General features: G+C 40.0%; 1 protein-coding gene across 1 annotated transcript in view; it reads right to left on the bottom strand.

The window, feature by feature from the left end:
- Positions 1 to 20,391, bottom strand: part of LOC104166923 (golgi-specific brefeldin A-resistance guanine nucleotide exchange factor 1-like) — a gene marked incomplete at its 3' end in the record, with an annotated part of 78,274 nt that overhangs the window by 11,938 nt on the left and 45,945 nt on the right. The window contains 5 exon segments of the mRNA XM_009707022.1: positions 1,175 to 1,229; positions 2,913 to 2,973; positions 3,334 to 3,442; positions 4,065 to 4,183; positions 9,282 to 9,413. Of these exon segments, the coding sequence (XP_009705324.1) occupies positions 1,175 to 1,229; positions 2,913 to 2,973; positions 3,334 to 3,442; positions 4,065 to 4,183; positions 9,282 to 9,413 (476 nt within the window).

The following is a 20,391-nucleotide window of genomic DNA, read 5'->3' as shown; positions in this document are numbered from 1 at the left end:
CATTAGCCTGATCTCTTTTAGCTTTCCTTAGGCCAGCCTACCATCATCACAAATCTTGCCACTTTTCTCCCACAGCAAGGGAAACAAGCAGTCATTAGGTTACAACACAAGTAGTAAAGCCCCAAGCTAGTTTCAGATTCCTACAAGTAAGCATTCAGTCTCTCAAAACACTGTTATACTGGCTCTGAAATGTACATTTACCCAATGTTGCCACTTTTCTCAACTCATTAAAAATAAAAACAGAGTGGAAGTTATAATGTTATAAAAAATATATTCAGCATAAGTTCAAAGGTGGTTATTTCTTCTCCAGCACTCTTCCTCCCATCCTGTTGCTCTCAACAGTAGAATCCTGTATCTTTATTGACATTCTTTATATGGAGTATAAAGAATATAGACATATAGAAGTATATATGGAGTTCCTCAAGTGGACCTCCATCTAAGAAATTATTACATTATTAATCATGTAAGGTCACATTTATGGTATTTGCCATACTGAATCCAGCTGCTAAAAACCTCACTGTACAGAGAGAGATGGTGGTGTTGAACAAACATGGACTTTCCACCCTCAGAAAACTGCATTTAGGGAGAGGCAGAAAATGAACAATCTACTTCGATTTGGCCTGCTAACAGAGATATAGCATTGCCCATGTGAACTAAGGTTTTTCCTACAGAATGCTGCCCCTTCTAGAACCCACCAAAGCTTTTTCTACAATATCCCAATTTCATAATCTTTTCATGCTGTTTCACCAGCCTTAAAAAGTTTCCTTTCTACATAGGGAGAACTGGACAAAGACATGCCAAGAACTCAGTATTAGACCTGTAGTGAATGAAGAAAGATGAGAAAGAAGCTGGAGAGAGAGCAGAAGACAGCATATGATCAGACGACATCACCGTCAAGTCTCATAACTTGCTGGGGTTTTCTAGCCCACAGCAGCTGATGGCTGTTCCCAGAATCCGGACTGACTCACTTAGGCAGTAGTATCATTAACAAGATTCACTACTGGACTACGTGGGCTTAATCCCACAGCTATATCCATTTATGCGGTTAAACATGCTCTTTCAGTGAACTAGGGACTTGCAGGAATGAAGAAACACAAGTGTGAAAACAAACAATATAGAAATAAGCGCAAGCCCGAGACAAGAGCAGAACAGCCAACACAGTGCTGAGTCTTACCTTCTTCATGTTCGTTCCCATGTAGCTTTTAGGCTCTTCTTTAAACTGAGGCAACCTGAAAGACAAAGAACAGTCTTGGGTTAACCAGAAGGGTGAAAAAATAGACTGGTCTCTCCAGTCACGCTGCAGATACTAGAAAACAAAAATTAGGTTTTCTCCACAAAAAAATATGCTCTTAGGTTTTTTTCCTGACAAAATCTGCTGAGGGAAAAAAAACAAGTATAGATGAGAGGTGCTTTGCATGCTATTACTGCTAATGGCAGTTTTGCTATATTGATTTTCATTGTTAATGGTCATGTAAGTACAGTTTCTTTTCCTTCAGTGTATGTTTTCACCAGTGGACTAATTAGATTGGTTCACAACAGTTTTCTCTGATGCTGCTAAAAACAGCTGCTGAGTCAGAGTGTCATCCACACCAGGACTCTTGTAGTGTACATGTTTTTACTAGTCATGGTGACCCTTTTCATTAACTTTGTAGAAACCCCAGTAATTATCCTCTATTCTGCATCACATAAACACAATTATGGTGCACGGTGGATCCAAGTTTAAGCTAAATGCTTTGAGCTAAGCAATTCCTGTCTTAGAAGTAAAGGAGGTAGATTGCTTTCACCTGTGCTACCAAATGACAAATGTGTACAGCTCTACAACTCCACACACTCTGGTCTCCCCTCTGTTCCTTTACTACAGTTCTATCTTCACTTGCTGAAGGGATAAAAGCCTTGCAGCACAGCTTTGGCTGTTTCTTTTTCTGGAAAGCAAGATGGCCAACCCCCCCTGCAGTTGCTGTCTTTGCCTTGCTTCTTTATCCCAATGTCCACAGGCACAGACTGTGGTGGTGTCTCCAAGCCTTAACAAAAAGGACAAAGGAAAGGATACACAATGAGTAATGAATAAGCACCAAGTAAAATTCACATATGCATTTGGAGAAAAAGTAATGCAGTCTCTCCTCTTTGGAGAGATTGATTCTGACTGTGCCCCATATTTACCCAGTGCACTGCATGATGCAGGGTGCACAGAGAAAAAAAAAACGACTTGAGATCCCACTGGAACTGAGTGTGACAATGGGGGAAAAAAAATATTATGAGAGCTGTGTTTCACAAGCTGTCAGTTTTACTACAATCCTTTCCTACCAAAAGTATTTCTACATCTGCGTATTTCCGTTTTACAATATCCAGAGAAAGTCTATGAGTACTTCACTATCTGAAGAAACAGTTTTGAAGTTAAATAACTTACCTGAGTTTAAAAGAAGTAATCTTAATTACCTGAAGAGTGTTGAAAAGGGCAGAACATTTGTCCAAGACATATGATCTCAAGAGTTTAAAATTCTATTTGATATGTGCAGTCAAAGCTCTCAGCTTGAAAGCAACATGCAGCTATTCAACACCATTTCTGTTCTCTCTCCTGAAGAGAGCTATATTTTTTACAGCACTTTTTTTTTTTTGAGTGACATTTGCATTCCCTGTCCTCAAACTGGTTCCCTATCCCAAAGCTCTTCATTACTTGGCTGTCCATCTCTCCTCAAAGGATACCTTAAACCAGGCAACCTTCCCCACCTCTGTCTCTCTGCAGCCTGACAGGGTCAGCTGAAGAGAAAAGTGCCAAACCCTTCATCCCCTTCCACCTCTAAATAATGACCACTTTGGATGATTTTTCTGAGGGCCCTGAAGTGGAAGTGTGGAATCTTTCTGTCCTTAGAGGGCCATCTCAGCAATGCTGAGGCAAACACAAGCAGGTTTACCTTGTGAAGAGCAGCTGCACCATGTCGACCAGAGTGTGCTCTGCAGATTTTCTCAATAACTCTGCGAAGACAAAAACAAATAACACAGGTGTCATTACTCAGTGTGATATTATCGAGAGGCTTCTTCAAGCAGACTCCCCTCTGAGCCTTGTTTACAGAGATTACGGCAAATTTATTAAAATCAGCTCCAACACCGCACTACTGCAAATGGGCATATAATCACAAGGTGGCGCCACAGAGCTGGGGGAAAAGAGCACTCAAAGTTGTACAGTGAATTCCCAACAAATTTTCCATGAAGTTGTAGAAAGACACAATAATATAAAGCTCAGCAGCTCTCCGCGGCTGCGTGTTCTACAACAGAACTAGTTAATGTTGAGGAAATCCAATAATTTCTTAACTGCAGAAGTATGAACAAACCTACCACTGAGTCTCATTTCAAAGCATATGCGGAAACAGGACTGCATGATCTCACACACAGATTCATTGGTGAGGTGGGCTCCCACTGGAGTGAGAAGCAAGGTCCTCAAAACCTGCAAAGAACAGCACACATGTATCCCATGGTACAATGACACTTGCATGCATTTCCAAGAGAAGGCTGTCTTCCTCGAGAAGGACTGCCATGAGCAGAACACCTAAGGGTTTTCCAGGAGTCATTTCAAACTGAATGCTGTGCTCAAGAAACAGATTAAGAGACAAGAATGATCTCCTGACCCACTTCTACGAGAGGCCTGATATGCTGCATGCTACCCAATATTTAAATTCAGTAACTAGCTATCTGCTCAAAAGTACATAGACCAAAGAGGTGAATGGTTCATAGGTTTGTCTCTACGAAGACTTTTTCTCAAAAATAAGTTTGAGAGCTCCATATGCTTAATTTACCCCTCCCTAACACAGACCATGCCCAAGGCAGGATTATCAACGCTACCACATTATCAAGCCCTTAATTTAAAAATAATTTCATTTAAGCTTTTAATTATTTTCATTTGGAAAAGCTTTTACCACAGGTATATGAGCCATCTGTTTAAAAATAAAGTCTGTCACTAAGCTTCTACAGAGTCAAAACATTGCTTCCTCCTCTCCATTTCTATGTAACAGGATATGTCCCACAATAGGCAGCAACCATCATGGTAATTACCATTTCTCTCCACTTACCTGTAAGATTTTCATCAAGACAACCTCATCACTCGCATGATCTGTGCCCACAAATCGGGCATGAGTGACAGCATCTGCCATATTCTCCATCCCCTCCGCTGTGCCCTCATGGCTGGGATCTGAGTAACAGAATAAAAATATGAGAGGGAAGGGCCACCTACAGCCTACCACCTCTGTGGGGAGACATCCACACAGAGATACTTTGTTGCCATCTGCGTCCTTAATTTGTGTGACTTGGAGTGAGTTGATGCTACAAACTCACCTCCCACTAACAGTTTTTAAAAGTGGGAGCTTTCAGATATCAAGAGTCTATTTACATTTGCAAAAAGATGTAACCTAACAAAGAAAAGAATTACAATTCAGCTGTTCCTGGCTCTGTATGTTTTTAGATGTTAATTTGTATGACTGTCTTGTTCCCTACGATATAGCACAATCAGCTGTTAAATGCATTCAGTTCCTCCTTGGGAACAAAGAGAAAACAGCTCCTAAACGTAGGGAACCTCAAATTTACTCCCATGAGCAGGAAATGCCAAACAGGTTCCACTAGATTGAGAAGGAAAAACTGTCTCTTGTTCCACATCTCTCCTGAGGAACAGGAGCTGGGGAAGGAACGGACCAGTAGCTTTCCCCAGAGAAAACAGTAGAGGGACACAACCACAGTTTAGATGCCAGAGTTGCAGGCCTCCTGCTTCAATCATTCATCAAGGCTCCTTTTCTCCATTTCAGCCTTTTGTAGCTACAAACAATGGTGTAGTTCAGAGAATGTTTAGGATGAGATTGTTGCTAGTAACTGTATCTTATGCTACATTACAGTGGCTTCAGAAAAGCTGCCTCTGACTTTGATTTCATTCTCACTTAAAACAATATGGCACTGGACAAGAATCTTGTTACCTTCCTACTTAAACAGTCATTAGGAAAGAAAGGAGACAACCTAAACACTATTTAATACCTCATTAATTGGCAATGGGGCCTCTTGAACGCCAGCAAGAATGAAGCTGACAGAGGAACCAAGCAAGACCTTGTATACTTTGCAGAGAAGCTTTGCAGACTCCCTCTTTGACTCCAGTTGTGTTCACACCTAGGAGAGGCTAAGCCCTAGGCACTAAAGAAAGCTGCCCTTATTGTGGTCCAAAGAGAGCAGCCTCCATCACGCTGTGGGGACTCCAAGGGGCTGCAGGACAAGAAACTGCTCATAGTTGCACAAAACTGAAACGGCATCAGCGTACTTCAGAATCCCATAAATCTGCATAAGAATAGCTCTTCACCTTGGCCATGCCTTATACCTCCCTATTAAGAGCAGAGCTTGCCTACTTTTGACATATTTCTCTCACACACACAGATAAACACACACACAAAAAAATCTTGCATAGTTGAGAGTGAGTTCCTCTCCTGTTTGCCAGTCAAACCTCATTGAGCTATCAAGGAGTCTGTTTTAAGATCAATTGGCCATTTTTTACCTGCTTGAGCAGCAGCACTCAACAGGATACCAAACTCTGATACTGGGAAGCATTAGATAAGAGGCCTGGCTGTCAAAGGCAGTTCTCTGTGTACCTTCGATAATGGTTTATAATCCAGTTAGAAGCTACCACACTTGTACCAGAGGCAATAAAATCAGCCATTTGTTGGTGAGCCATGCACTCTTATTCACAAATGGAAACAATAGCTTAAACCACCAATGGTGATGTAGGATCATTCTAAATTGCCTCAATTAAATCAGGCAAAGACCAGTGGTGTTACAATGCCAGCACCTACATTAGCATCACTGTTAACTAACTTCAACAACTACAGTGGAAAGCAGCTAAGCAGGCATGAAGAAGAAAAAGCAACATGCTGCAGAAAAGGTTCCCACAGGCAGAACACATATTCACTTCACTGTCACCTCTTCCAGTAGATGTGAGTTGCTCTAGGCTTAGGGGTACATTTAGTCATAGTTACAGTCTGTGTGAAAAGGAAATGCAAGCAAGTTGTGCATATGCTTCTTTAACAGATCTATGACTATTGCTTTGCTGATCTAGACACTACCTTCAACACTAATAAACACACCTCTCTCCCAACACGCATCACGCCTCACTACTTCAGTTCTGGCTCCCTGGAAGAGCTCTACAAATTCAGGTCAATTTATAAAGCCTCTTGAGTTCAATTAAAGCACAGATACTTCTACTTTGCAGAAAGAAGATACAAAAAAGATCAACCCACTTCTTTGTTCCCTTGTGAGAAAATGGTACAGAAAGATGCGTCAATGCCTGCTCAGAATCACTAACAAAACCGAGTTTGTGTGAAGCAAAATATCAGTTTGAAAATTGCCACCTGCAATGCAAAGATCTGGAGACGCCATTTAGACATACACATTTCGTATGGGGTGTACTCTCACACAGGTGGACAAAAGAACAAGCACAAAGCAGAAAATCCAGGCTCTCAACCATCAGGGAAATCCAGAAGCCTGCTCCATAACACCTTTAATGGAATGAAAGTAAATCACCAAGGCGACAGAGAAAGTAGAGGGGAGAACAAGCTTTAAACTTCCCAAACAGCAGATCCTCTCACTGGAAGCTGAACAACAGCAACTCACAAGAATGTAGTTTTCAGGAACACCAGGGAAAGTTAACTTTAGAAATGGAGCCAGAAGCTGCTGTGGACACACTGTATTGTAAAAAGAGCGCATACCTTTTCTGAGGAAAATACAAAAAATACAGTTCTGAAACTCAGGCACTAGTCTTCCTATAGCTAGGGTTTGAACTCATCAAAAAGGCTGACAGCTAGCTAGCTAGCACAAAACTGCTGAGTAAGGAAATAAGTAATCTCAGGGATAAAAATCAATGGGAGTTCAGTATTGTCACACAGTTTTCTTGTACTTTAAAAATCACTATGCAATTTATCGACTATAACTCTTGAAACAGTAGTATTTATTTCAAAGCAGAGCATAATCTCTGTAAGGCTAACTATTCCTACTAAAATACATGCATGTTGGACATCAAGTCATTTTATCTAACTGAGCTGCGATTATACGCTATACTATTAGTGAACTGCTGCATCCAACATCTCAGAACAGATCTTTGCAATTCTGACTACTAGAGATCAGAAGTCTCAAAGGCTACTCAATAATTATTCTGGTTTAACTGGTTTTAAAACATACCCCTCAGGAATACTGGCCTGAAAACTACATAACCACCTACTGACATGTGACAGAATAGGAAAAACAGTGAGATAGCACAAGGATTAGCAATGAAATGCCTTGGAAATAGGAAAAGAAAGTCATTTTAAACAAAGATAGTTATCAGAGGAGTTTGGCCCTTTCACTGCCCACTGGCTTTTGACCCAGTGTGTACAGCAAAAGCCATCCACTCACAGAACAGAGACAACAAATGATGCTTTTGAAAAAAGTGCTGGTTTCACCTGTCAATTGTACAGACCCAAAATGCACCACAAATATCAGCCGCACTGAAATTTCCCCACCGTGGTTATGCCAGAGTCTTTCCCTCCTTGTTCTGTACAGTTGGAAACAGAATCTTATATTAAGGACAGTTTTAAGCTTTTCTATCTTTAGACAAACAGTCTTTAGGCTACCTTTAGTCTTACATTACAAAGAGAAATATATGACCAAAAAGCTTTAATTTAACAACACAGCTCTAGCCAGCTGTTCAGTCAGCACCACTAATCCCCGCCTCACTGGTATCTGGAGCAGCACAAAGGACAAGGCCCTTGTGAACGTCACCTGAAGCAGCAACGGAGGTCTTAGATTACAGGTTCTGCTCCACAAGAAAAGCCAGGCAGAGGGTCTTTTCCACTGTCTACTACAAAGACACACACTCAGGAACAGTTAGATGGATGTGCCCTTGCTGGAGTGACCTAATTAATACTCCAAATAACAAGCAGCTAGAGAAAGGCTACAAATTCTTAACCACATTTTTTCCTGTTTCTGCCTCAAATCAATTGCCTGTGCAGACATTAGCCTGGACATGTGATACCAGCTTGATGTTCCGATCTCAGCCAGACCATAAAAGCCCAGAAGAAGAGTCCATCCCTTGTTCTGTGTTGAAACTAAAATGTTTTGCATTATTGTTTAGTCCTTCAGAGGGACATGCTTTACAGGCTTATTTATTAAGATTTCTTTATTGTCCTATGAGGTAACACCAATATTGCACCATTTTAGTTATCTGTTGCCACCTAATTATACTCAATACTGCCCACTAATTGATGTCTTTATACAATAAATTTCCATCAAACTCTTAAAAAAATTTTTTCCTGCAAGTCCCTATTTTTGCTCATTTTAATTTTGTGTCTTTCCCACAAAAGTGGTCTGCATCTACATCAAGGCCTTTCTTTCTCTAACTTCCCTCATTCTAACTCCAAAGAACAAAATATTTAAAACAATAGTGCCAAAAATTCAGCAGTGTTCACTTACAGTGTAAGGGAGGAAAAGAACCGAGAAATTTGAACTTGGGGGAGAGGAAGACATGTAAAATAATTTTCTCCAAGTAAGACTACGTATAAACAAACATAGATAACAAGTTCTGTAATTCACACAGGTATGATCAAAAAGTACTAACAGAATTTACACAGAAAAATCAAGCACCACTAACAACAGGAAGACACACTGAAGGCAGACAGAAAGCCAGCTAATGAGTTACAAGTCAGTTGAGCCATGGGAACTGTCCACATGCACATTATTAGTCTTTCACAAATATAAAAGAGTATGCATGCATTTAAAAGTCTGGGCAGCAGCAAAACTATCTCTGCCATGGCAATTGTAACAAGTGAAGAGTACTGGCACACCACTGGACAGGGTCTGGGACCGGGCAAAAAAACATCCTCACTCGAGAGTAGAAATAATATTCCGCAAAACTAAATAAATTCTGCTGTGTTTATGTGTATTACAACATTGTAATCCAAGCTGGTATTCACCCCTCCCTGGCCCTTTTGCTCAGAGTGCATTAAAAAACACAACCACAGTCCAGCAGCGAGCCATAAGCACACACAGCAGCCAGGGCAGACTAGAAGCTTTGGCTCTGTTTCCAGCCACTGCTGTAGTGCCATGAAAGACCAGTAGGTACCATATTAAGAAACTGCAGAGGCCTATTTCCCTGGCATTAATGACAATTTTCTTATTTCCCCAATCTCTTCATTAAGACTGCAAGCATGTATCCTGGCCAAAGACACATCTCAAGGAGATGCATTTAGCTGACATTTTCGTAAATCCCAGGAAGCCACATAACATACCTATTAGTGCATATGAGAGGAACTTATTCACGGAGGTGAGGGCCAATCCAGTTATGGGGCCTGTAGTGTCTTCAGAACGGATTACTTCCAGGAAAGGCCGAAGAAAGACATTGGGTTCAATTTCAGATAGCTCTGTTAAAATAAAAATAATTTTAGAGACACGTTAAATTAGACTTGATTCATTAGGATTCATTTTCTCTTTAAGAATCTACAGCAAGCTTAATCTCAGAGGAAAGAGGTCTGCAATAGCTTAGTTTCAGAAAGCTGGTGGGAAGGTCAGGGTTGCTTTTAAATATGCTCTCTCTCTCTATCTCTACACACATGTATATACAGACACACACACATATATACATACATATTTTTAAAAGCAATGGTTTGTGAAGTTCACTTTTCATGATCTTCAAAACAGGCTTCTGGAGCCTTCTAAAACAAATCCTATTGTAAGAACACCCTGTAAACACCACAGAGCCACTGCTGCCTAAATTCATGCTTTAATTAATTAATTGGCAGATATGGTTGCATCTTCCTAGTATGCCTGGAATTGTGTGATCACATGAATTATATAGACCCTGCTCCACCTTCTGCCACTTCTGTAACATCCTACTACACATATAGCCTCATGCTAATTAAATGCATAGTACAAATGTACAACCAGGTTAGTTGGATCTCTTGCAGCTCTTTGCCTGAATACAAATTGCATTTCTGCAACACTAGAGGCTTGCTTGGCAAAGACAGGAAAAACCCACAAGATAAACAAATTTAAAACCCCTTCTGACTTGTTCTCAGAATACCCATATAAGCCTCTCAATCAAAGAATAAAAAAGGACACTCTTCTCTACTCGCTGCTTTGGACAGCAAGTGTCCTCTCTAAAGCTGCAATACAAGAAGGCAGATGCACTGAGCTGTTCAGCTGGAGAAAGAACAACTAACGAGCTTCCTAAACTTTTCAAGATGATCAACGGAAGCTTTGGGAGTGAAAAAGAAATACAGAAAAAAATAGCCACAACTAGGGAAAGTGACAACCCCTCCTTAAAAAAAAAACAAACAAAACCAAAAAACCAAAAACCAAAAAACCAACCAACCAAAATAAAAAAAGCCAACAAAACCCTGAAACAAACAAAAAATCCCAACACAAGGAATCAAGGTAAGAGGAGTCCTGAGGAGGATTTAGGAGAAAAAGTTTTAAAAAGCAGGTGAAGGCAACCACAATACAGTGAGTACAGAGGGAAAGAAGAGTGTATTAAAAGTAACTTGGATAATCCTGAGACCAGAAATATTTAAGCACAAACACTTGGCTCAACTTGCTGAAACCTACATTTTATTCTTAATAAAAGTTAACAAGACTAATGGCTAATACTGTCACAGGAACACTGGCATTTATATTCTTGATGATCCAATATTGCACTTATCTGTCATATGAGCTTCACTGAGGAGGGGGAGAAAAAAGCCTGAAATTCCTGAATCCTTAGACAAGCTGCTGCTTTTCTATCTACCAACATAACTTAATTATTTTACTTCAAAAAAAAAAAAATCCAAACCCTCCTGATTCTAAGATAGGTGAAATTCCATTTTATCATAGTTCCTATTGAAAAGTCTTAAGTATCAAAGTAAAAAGCCTATCAGAAAGCATGTTAACATAACTGTAACAAATTATGGTGAGAAAGCAAAGGAGGAAGAGTAGTGCAGGAGTTTTTGTTTTAAATAGTTAAGACTACGGAGAACAACATCAAAGTGCAATAGTTTTGCTGTCAACCAAAGCAAAACTGCAATTTAAAAAAGGAACTTTGGGAATCATTACACAGTCTCTTACCTTTCAGGCACCAGTTCAAATCAGGCCAACACCATTAACTTGTGAGAGGTTAAAAGGAACGTGATGATTCAATCTTTTTGGCTTAAGAACAACTCCCCCAATTTGTCAGATAATATCCTGGTGTGACATTACAATTGTGTGACCTCTCAATAGCTCATGGAAATGCAGAGGATCATAAGACATGCTTTCATCAATGTTTATTTAAGTGTGCTTTATAGAACACTTGTCTGGTTACAAGCACTTGGACAACATTAAATATAGTAAGACTACTAGGGATCAACACTCAAGCTCTTCTTCCCCAAAACTGATCCCTTCTATAGAACAGTTAGCACTATCATAATCCTGTCGATTGCTCAGCCTCCTTCAATCCAGGGAGCCCCAGGATGGAAAAGCTGCACCTTGATTAGTAAGAAAAACGGGACTTCAGCATACGTACATAGCTGCACAGATGGAATGAGATGATGAAGACAAACTTGCTAGCAGAGAATACATAGGTTACTACACTCTCCATTAATCCATTTTCGGGACAATAAATAGACGTTTTCTTTACAAGAGTGGGGGGAGTTTCAATTTTTACTTTTAACTAAAGCTGTGAATCTTGATACGGTTAAAGATCAGATTCCTCTGCAGTCTAACTGAAATTTCCAACTTACATGAAGATCACAAAATGGCTTGTCATAAGTAGGATTTAACTTAGGCACATACTGTTGATTACACAGCAACTCTGGCCAGCTTCCCTGATATTCAGAGACTCTAGCTTTTATGGTAACACAGCATTTTACATTAAGCTCTCTGAAACTGACTGTGTACGCTGTAAAACTATTTCAGACTGGATAGCTGGTGCTGTGTTATTGAAAAAAAACTAAAAAATATACTAAACAAGAAGATATTTTAAGAGTTTATTTTTAGTGCAAGACCTACCCACTAAAGTACTACTGTTTGAAAGCTCTAAATTTCAGTGAAACACGAATCACGCTGTTAATTGTTTGCATCTTGATTACTACAATGAGCTCTTCTTACCAGCAGCATTTGCAGGCCTTGAGGACTTAAAGGGGTCACCAGCTCCCTGTTTAAAGCAGAACTCAATCTCAGTAGCAGTGCTTGTTTCAATAGGAAGATTGGGAGCACAGAAAAACATTCATACTGTAGCTATTCTTGCTATATCCTGCCTTGAAGAAGATTACTCTCATTGGCTGAAGTATCAGTACAGCATCTGAAAGTGGCACTAAAGCAACTTGGAAGTTTTTAACCAAGTAAAAATTCTGCAAACAAGTCAGTAAGTCAAAGATCAATCCTTTTCTTTTAACTCAACCCTGTTGATCTCAGTGAAGTTAGTTTAGAAGCTTTCTTCCCAAAAGGTTTTCACAGCCATATACACTGAACATGGCAGCATCCAGAACCAACCTGCCAGTCCTTTCAGATCAATAACTACAACTGCAAGGTGCACTTCATGCTACCTTTTACTACCAGAGCTCAAGTTTAATCTATAGCACAGAACAGTTGGAACTGAATAATGCTCTTTTCACAATACTTTGGTAAGGTAGCACCATAGTCTTTAAAGGGAATTGATCCACCCAGCAAGTTAAAACTTCACAAGAGACACTACATAAAGTCTTGATCTTTTTGGCACCTAACTGTAAAAGCAATGCTCTGCTCTCCTGAAAATATTCAAGAACCTCAGAAAGGACAGCTGAATCAATTAAAACTTTAATAATTCCTTTGCCAAAACAAAGGCTATATAAAGTAAATATTGAATGTTTGGAAGTACATACTTGAACTTTTGTAAAAGTTTTCCAAAAAAAGCAGTTCTGATTTTTCAACTCTCTGATTCTTGCTCTGTCAGATTCAGGTTCAGGCATTACAAGTGAGGAAACCATAACCAGTGAGAGACTTGAGAACTGCTGATAGAGATGCTTCTCCAAGTATATTTCCTAGCAAGAGATTTCTCAGTGTTTGACAAGAAAACACAGGATGGTTCTCTGCTTAGAAAATGACTTTGAACTCTGGGGAAAAAACAAACAACCAATCCACCCCAAAACCTACCAGCCCTGCAGGCAAGACCTCAGCCTAGGGTATTACAAGAGGAAAAAACTGAACAAGTGTCCACAAGGAGATCAAAATTTCACTAGGGATTCCTACAAGCAGCCTTCCTTTTCAATCTACTCAAAGCTAGGGAAAATTATATTAAAACATGATTTATTCTTACATGAAGAGCCTGGGCTGCTTTGGGGCCCAGCTGGAAAGCACTTCCCATCCTTTTCACACAGGTCCCTTCAATGAAATTTCAGGGAAGCAAACAGAGACCAGCACTACATCCAAAAATGCTCAGCTAGCCCAGAGCAGTGCATGGAGACCAAGAAGAAGGGAAAGAATATCTTAAGTAGCATATCAGAAAGCCAACTCTTCAGGCCGGCAATTTTAATACGCAGATGGAATTCCTCTGAGACCACAGTGCTTTCCTTCATTCATCCTATGGATTATTTGCGCTTAGACACACATGTCTATAAAGATATTTAAACAACTCATGTTTAAGCACCTAACTCCCATTTCAGCAATCCCATCCAGCCATTCTGACACTTCAGCAAACAAGCTGCATCAGACCTTCGGCGTCCCCTTTCTCCTGAAGTACAGCAGCAGGTCCCCCTTGGAAGAGGTTTCTTATTGTTAGTACACTGTTGGCACATTCCTGATCTAAAACGCTCACATAAGCTGCTTTCTCTGGCAGTTCAACTCTTCACTCCTGAATGACTCTTATCAGGATCGGCTATGCGTTCCGAATTAGAGTAAATGAACGAGAAAAAATTGTTTATGACAAGTTATTTCAACATCATTTGTCCCCAGGACAGGCAACTGCAACCCAAACCACATGACCTGGACTCCTCTTATGCAGCAGCTGTTGGCCTTTGACGCCCAGCCTTCAGAAAGGCTGTCTCAGTTCAATCCCACGCACCTTTCCAATGCAGACGAGCTCAGATAAGAGCAACGCTTCAAGCATGTGCTATTACATTGCCTGCTTACTTACAACAAATAAGCATTCTCTTTCCTTCTTCAGGTGAGAAAAAGACAAAGACAACACTGTAACAGAGCAGAAATCCAGCTCTTTAGGACTCTTGCACAGGAGCTCAATGAATTTATGTCAGAAAACTGAGGTACCAGCATATGCTTCCTGGCTCACCCTCAAAAACACTTTCTGCAAACACTGCTTTTCTGGCCTAGATTACTTTTTATGTGCTTTATTCTCAGTTAAGCCACCAAACAGCAAAACATTTTGTCTTTTCACCCAAGGATGAGAAGTTCCTGTAGTCTCTCTCAGCAAGTTAGAGAGAAGAAAAGTTACAAGGAATAAGGACAAAATTGTACTTGCCTTTTAAAACCATCTAAAAGTATTGAGTAACCATACTCTTCAGATTTTCAAAAGCATTTCTGAAGTCTTAACTGCGGGAATAAGTACTGGCTTCATCTCACCTAGATCAAAATGCAGGATCACAGAGAAAGGAGAAACTCCTTTGAATTAGTCCTGTGATTATGTTGGTTAATTTAGAGATTAACAAATCTAGCAAACAGAACTACAGTAACTTGTTCCTCTAAAAATTTGCAGAGTTTGAATTTGCTTTACATAGAGTCAGTTAGGTAACAGCCACAGAACACTGTATGTATATTGGTTCTAGCTCCCTCGGTAAAACTAAAATTTCAGCAGCTCTACAGCTCATAAGTAGAAGAGGCGCATGTTTCACCACTCCGAAAACAAATTCTCCAGATTGACGGGAACACTTGCCACCCTGCACCTGCAATGAAACACATGCCTTGACTTCTTCTAGCTAGGAAGCTTAGTCCATCATTTAAATCCAGTTCACTAATGGCCAATTAATGTAGGGTAACAAGTGTAAAAACGCTAAACTAGATGATCTGCATTCATTTGTCCCTGAGAGTATGTTCCCCTCCGCACAGTCCTGGTACAGTCAAGGTTCCAAGTGAAAAGAATCCTCTGCCATCTCTCCTCCCCAAGGGTTTTTTGTTAATGCTTTGGTCTTGTTTTTCTTGCAAGGTCTAGACCAGCCCTTGCAAGACAGTGCAGTGTGTAGCACATTTCTAGAGATTTTCTTACCTGAAATGAGAACAGATTGCTACTTATATAGTCTGACCTAGCAGCTAACGTGATCAGAGCAATCTCTAGTCCTAGGTTCTGAAAATAATGATGGCAATGTCTACTAAACTTGATAAATAAGAGGTCATCAAAAAGAGTAGCCACCTGACATTCCCTACAGGTTCCCCAAAATATCATTGTCTTACCCCAATCTAAGCTCTTAACAGACGAAGAGAACTGGATTCTCACAGCTAGGGAGAAGCTGAGGAGCCAGGAGCCTACATTCTAGTTTCCAGAACGCATAAATACAGCAAGCTATTTTAAAAGGCTGCTGAGATTGCACAACACAGCATACAAGCTCACCGTGGGGATGTGTGGAAGCAAGCTTTGTGTACCTCTGAAATCAATACCTCACTATAATAAGTGTTACCAAAAGCTTTACATACAATAGAAGTAAACATAGGCCCACAATTAAGGATATTCAAGCCAATGAAGGAGAAGTGAGAATGAACTGCAATCCTTTTCAGTATGCCTGTAAAATATACTCTTCAAAGCTAATTCCCTGTGAATTAAAGTGGTCATTCAGGGGCCCAGGCCCACTATATCAAGAGGGAAACAGTGCCATTCACAGCCACACATGAATGCAAGGCTAGAATTACAAATGCAGTTTGACAGGGGGAACCCAGAGCTGTCAAGCCTGTTCTGTTTGCCTAATTTCATTACAATGGCACAAATGCTTTTATTTGTCACACTCCAGCTTCATGTGTTTATCTCCCTTTCATTAAACATGACTTTAATAAATGATTGTTCCATAGTGCCAAGATCTCAAGTGCCCCTTAGAACTGAGATTTTTATTTTGGGAAGGATGACAGAATGCATACTGAGCATTTGAGTCTTGATATCCTCTGGTCAGGGCAGTATAAACTCAATTGAAATATTGTCTCCTATAGGAATTATTTACATCTACTGGCGAAGCAGAAGCACTGACAGTCCCACTAGTGTTAGCCATTCGTTATCAGGGGTTTCATCTGACGCCATACTTCAAAGTCAGCTGATCTGACTGCCCATTAAAAATCCCTAGGCATTTTTTCATAAGCAGGTACTTGCTAGAGTATCTTCAGCCAAAATTACACTGAAAACTCCACCTGTGTCTCCACTGTTATTCCAAGCACTCTTCACTCTGCCATAGTATTTTGTTCCAGAGAGAGTGATATTATGAGAAGTCAACAATACTGACTTCATTCACAAGGAAAACAAATGCCATCAACAGGAAGTATGGAGCTACACAAAGTGCAAGCTTTCATGGGTCCTATCCAGATGGACTTAAAGTACAGACACGACTACTCACTCCTCCTTGAATTTTTAACACCAGTCATACAGATTGCTGAATGCAGAAAAAAATTAAGTTGTTTAATTCTTATTTCTTGGCAGTGAGGAGACAATAGAGATGGGAATAATTGCATCTTGACAAATTTTTTTCTGAGCTATTGTTGACACGTATTAGTCAGAGATTACATTCAAACGGCTCTGCTTCAAAACAAGAATAGTTCTTAAAGTGAATTGAGGGGTAATTTGGCATAGCAAGGTTGAAAGTCACCAGGAGAAGACCTTGCTACAAATCCTAGAGTATTTTCTCCCACCCTGTGACCTGAATACTTCTGAAAGGACATGACTATTCTGATGAAAAGCAACAAATCAATTAACTCTACAGAGTAAAAGCCTACTGTTTCCAAATTGGTTTCCCATGAGTGTGTTTATTGCCAGTGTGAACAGCAATACCCATCTACCTTCAAGTGTAATTTCAATACTAATTAATCCTTGTTTTCTAGAAACCTTTCCTCCTATGTCATACTAGAGGATGAACACTAGAGCAACACCTGATTATGCTAGCACATTCCAGAGAAAGATTAGATCAAGAATCACAGTTTGTAAAGCCACATATGCAAATTCAGAATTACTCAAATAAATTTTGATCTCTGTTACAGAGGGATGATTGCTGTCAGGGAAGGGAGATGGAGGAATGCAGCTGACCTGAGCCTCTGATAGGTTCTGGAATATACAACTACTTTTGTAGCTTTTTCAGATAGATGCAAGCTCTAAACTGTTACTGCCAATCATAATGGCACTTAATCCTACTCCAGAAAATGGAACTCTTCAAAAAAACCTGAAGATCTACAAAAACTGATTTGAGATCCTATCCCTTTCTGAAGGGTTTTTTTTTCCCTCCATAGGTGGAAGTTACTTAATATGAAGCTCTGAACAACTTCCAGGGAAGAGAAATCAACCTTCCCATACACCTACAAGGAAAAAGTCCTTCAGTAAGCTAAATTCCAGGTAACTGGAAGTTTAACATCTATCCTTCAAAAACAAATACACAAAGCATCCCATAACAACAGGGCAAGGGAAATGCAGGTAAGCCGCACCTTTTGTCTCTGTTGAGAACCAGCTGAAATTGTTTTGAAAGGTTTCTTACAGAAAATCACCATGCACATGATAACAGCCAGTAGTGATGAATCTGCACCAGCACCGAATTTCAGAACCCACAGGCACTCCTCTGCTCCAACGACATTCAATTCTAAATGAAATTACTAAACCAAACTAAACCAAAGCAAAAAGCAGTCATCCCATGACAAATTCATCCGCCCTTGACCAAATGCTGATAGTTATTGATCTTGCTGCTGTTGTGAATTGGGGCCAGGTTTCCCAAGGTTGCCTCCTAATACAAGAAAGAGAGCATGGCGAATCTAACAAGACCGACTAGGCTAAATGAAACCTATGGGGAATTGCATTGCACACTGCAAAGTCCAGAGGATGGACTGATCCGTCCATCTTACTGACAGCACAAGTTTGATGTATGTCAAGTTTAACCACTCTTTTTCTTCTCTAAAAGAAATTGGCATATGTCGAAGGAAGAGCAATTAGGTTGTGACACTCTACAGTAAACTCCATTCAGTTACTGGACTTGCTTCACTACGGTATTTTACACGTCTTGCATGGTACCGGGCCCAAACTAAGTAGGCAATTTAAAAACCCAGGAGAAATTAAAACTTCCTCCCTGGTATTTTAAGGCACAGTAATTCTCCACAGCTTTGTATGTCTTCCATGCTATGAACAGCGCTCTCATTGCAAATTCACCCTGTTGTGAAGAGGAAAGCTTCACTATTTCTAAGAGGCTGGAGAAAAAGCTTACAGTTTTATCATCAATTAGCTGTCTGGATGTTACCCTGTTCTGGTTACCTCTTCCTCAAGGGAAGCCCATGAGTGCCAAGGGGAAAAATTAAAAGGAAATTGAAGAACAACAAATTCCAAACAAGCCAAGACATTTCTTGTGTTGCTAGAGAATCTGAAAAGCATCAGTGAGACAGACAAAATCCAACGAATGAAATGAAGAAAAGTCTGATGGCCCAAGAGGAAAGAGAATCTTTTAATGACAGAAATCTTTCAAAGGTTTAATGTACCTTGCTGTTATGATTTACACAAATTCTTCTATCCAACCTGAACTAATCTAGGAGACGTTGTGCTTCACCATGTTATTACCAGAAAGTAAAATTCCGAAGTCCTAACAGCAAAACACAATTGCCCAGAGCTCAAGAACCAACACACTAAGTTACCACAGATGCAAAATATGAGGAGTCTCACAGACAGCAAAGGGCAAAACATTGTAGGAATATTAGTTTTAAACCTACAGGAGTGGAGAGAGAACAGAAGCAAAAGGAAGAAGAGACTGGCCTGGTGGCAGTAAATCCAACTGTTGCCTTAAGACATTGTAATACTAAAAACATTTAGCCACTTCCCCTCCGAGCAATAACTGAAGAAATCAGTAATCCGTGTACACAGACACAAGCAGAAACTCAGACTGCCTCCATCACAAGGCAGCTCGATTCCTAGAATGATGAAAACAAGTGAATATTATATTCTTGAGAACGGACTGAGGAAAGAAATTAATTCCTGCATACTGCTATCTGCTAGAGTGATCTACTCATAGAAAGTGCTGATGGTACATGAAGGGAAGTAGAAGCCCGAGATTTAACACTCATTTACAGTTTTTGCAACTGAAGAGATCTGTGAATGCAATTCAACTTCGGTGACCACCAAATAGGATGTATCTCAAGATGGGCATCATGGAAACAATATTACATCAGTCCCCAACTTCATTAAATACATTTTTTTTCCATGTCCCGAAATCATGCATCAGCTGTAAAAACAATAAAACAATAAAATTCTGTGAAGAATGAAAATGACCTAAAAATGTACGTGAAGAAATAAAGGGATTCAACACGTTCATAAAAAGTTAGTTGCCTGTACAGAGGAATACACAAGCACGTACTTTCTCCACCAGTTGGGAGCCTAAGCATTATACTTTACTGTATCTGAATATGAAGACAGTAGTTCAGCCTCCATTGACAAACCCCATTAATTACTAGGGTCAAAACACCATCCCAAAGAAAGAGCAAAGTTTATTAACAGGTGATAGGTGGAAAAATATTTTTTGATACCTATTTTGCCTACTCCTCCAGACTCAGGGGACCTATATATTTAAATAGAAATGATATGCCTTCAGCAGAAAAAAAGGTACAGGTAGTTCGGAATGATTCCTCTTCCAAGCAGCAAGACTTTGGTGCCATTTGGGGTTCAACCTGAATTAACTCTTCCCCCGGCAAGAGATGATCTTTGTTGGCAAGGTCTGTATTTTGCATTCTTAAAGCAAAACCAGTTTTGGTCAAGAAAACTTGCCAAGAACACTTTTTTGATTTTGTTCCACTTGCACTGTATGAAGAAGCTAATGTAACAGAAATTAAAGAATTCTAGGATTTTCAGCTTTCACATTGTCCTCTACCCAGTTCTATAAACTTACCCAGGATTTTGACGTGATTCCCATCAGGAGGTCTAAACAATGCTACAAATGTTACTTATGCTACTATTTCAGTACACACACAAGTACAAGTAGTCTATAAATGCAATCATTTCCATGAGGCAACACGGTACTCTTGAAGCACCAGACAGTCACAGCTCCCTCTGCATCACCTTTGGCCAATGATCAGTTGCAATCCAGGACAAAATTTTTCTGCTCACATCTTTAACATTCCTAATTTAGACAAAGTTTTTCAGGGCAGAAAGAGTCCATGCGTACACTGACAGCTCATATCTCTCCTGGGAAGCTGCAAACACCAAATAAGGGTTCAGGTACAGTATGGTTTGACACTAGCAATCCCATG

Source organism: Cariama cristata, unplaced genomic scaffold (genome assembly GCF_000690535.1).
Source record: "Cariama cristata isolate BGI_N322 unplaced genomic scaffold, ASM69053v1 scaffold10499, whole genome shotgun sequence".
Classification (NCBI taxonomy): Eukaryota; Metazoa; Chordata; class Aves; order Cariamiformes; family Cariamidae; genus Cariama; species Cariama cristata.
The sequence above is the reverse complement of the archived record's forward strand: the minus strand, read 5'-3'. Positions and strand labels throughout refer to the sequence as shown.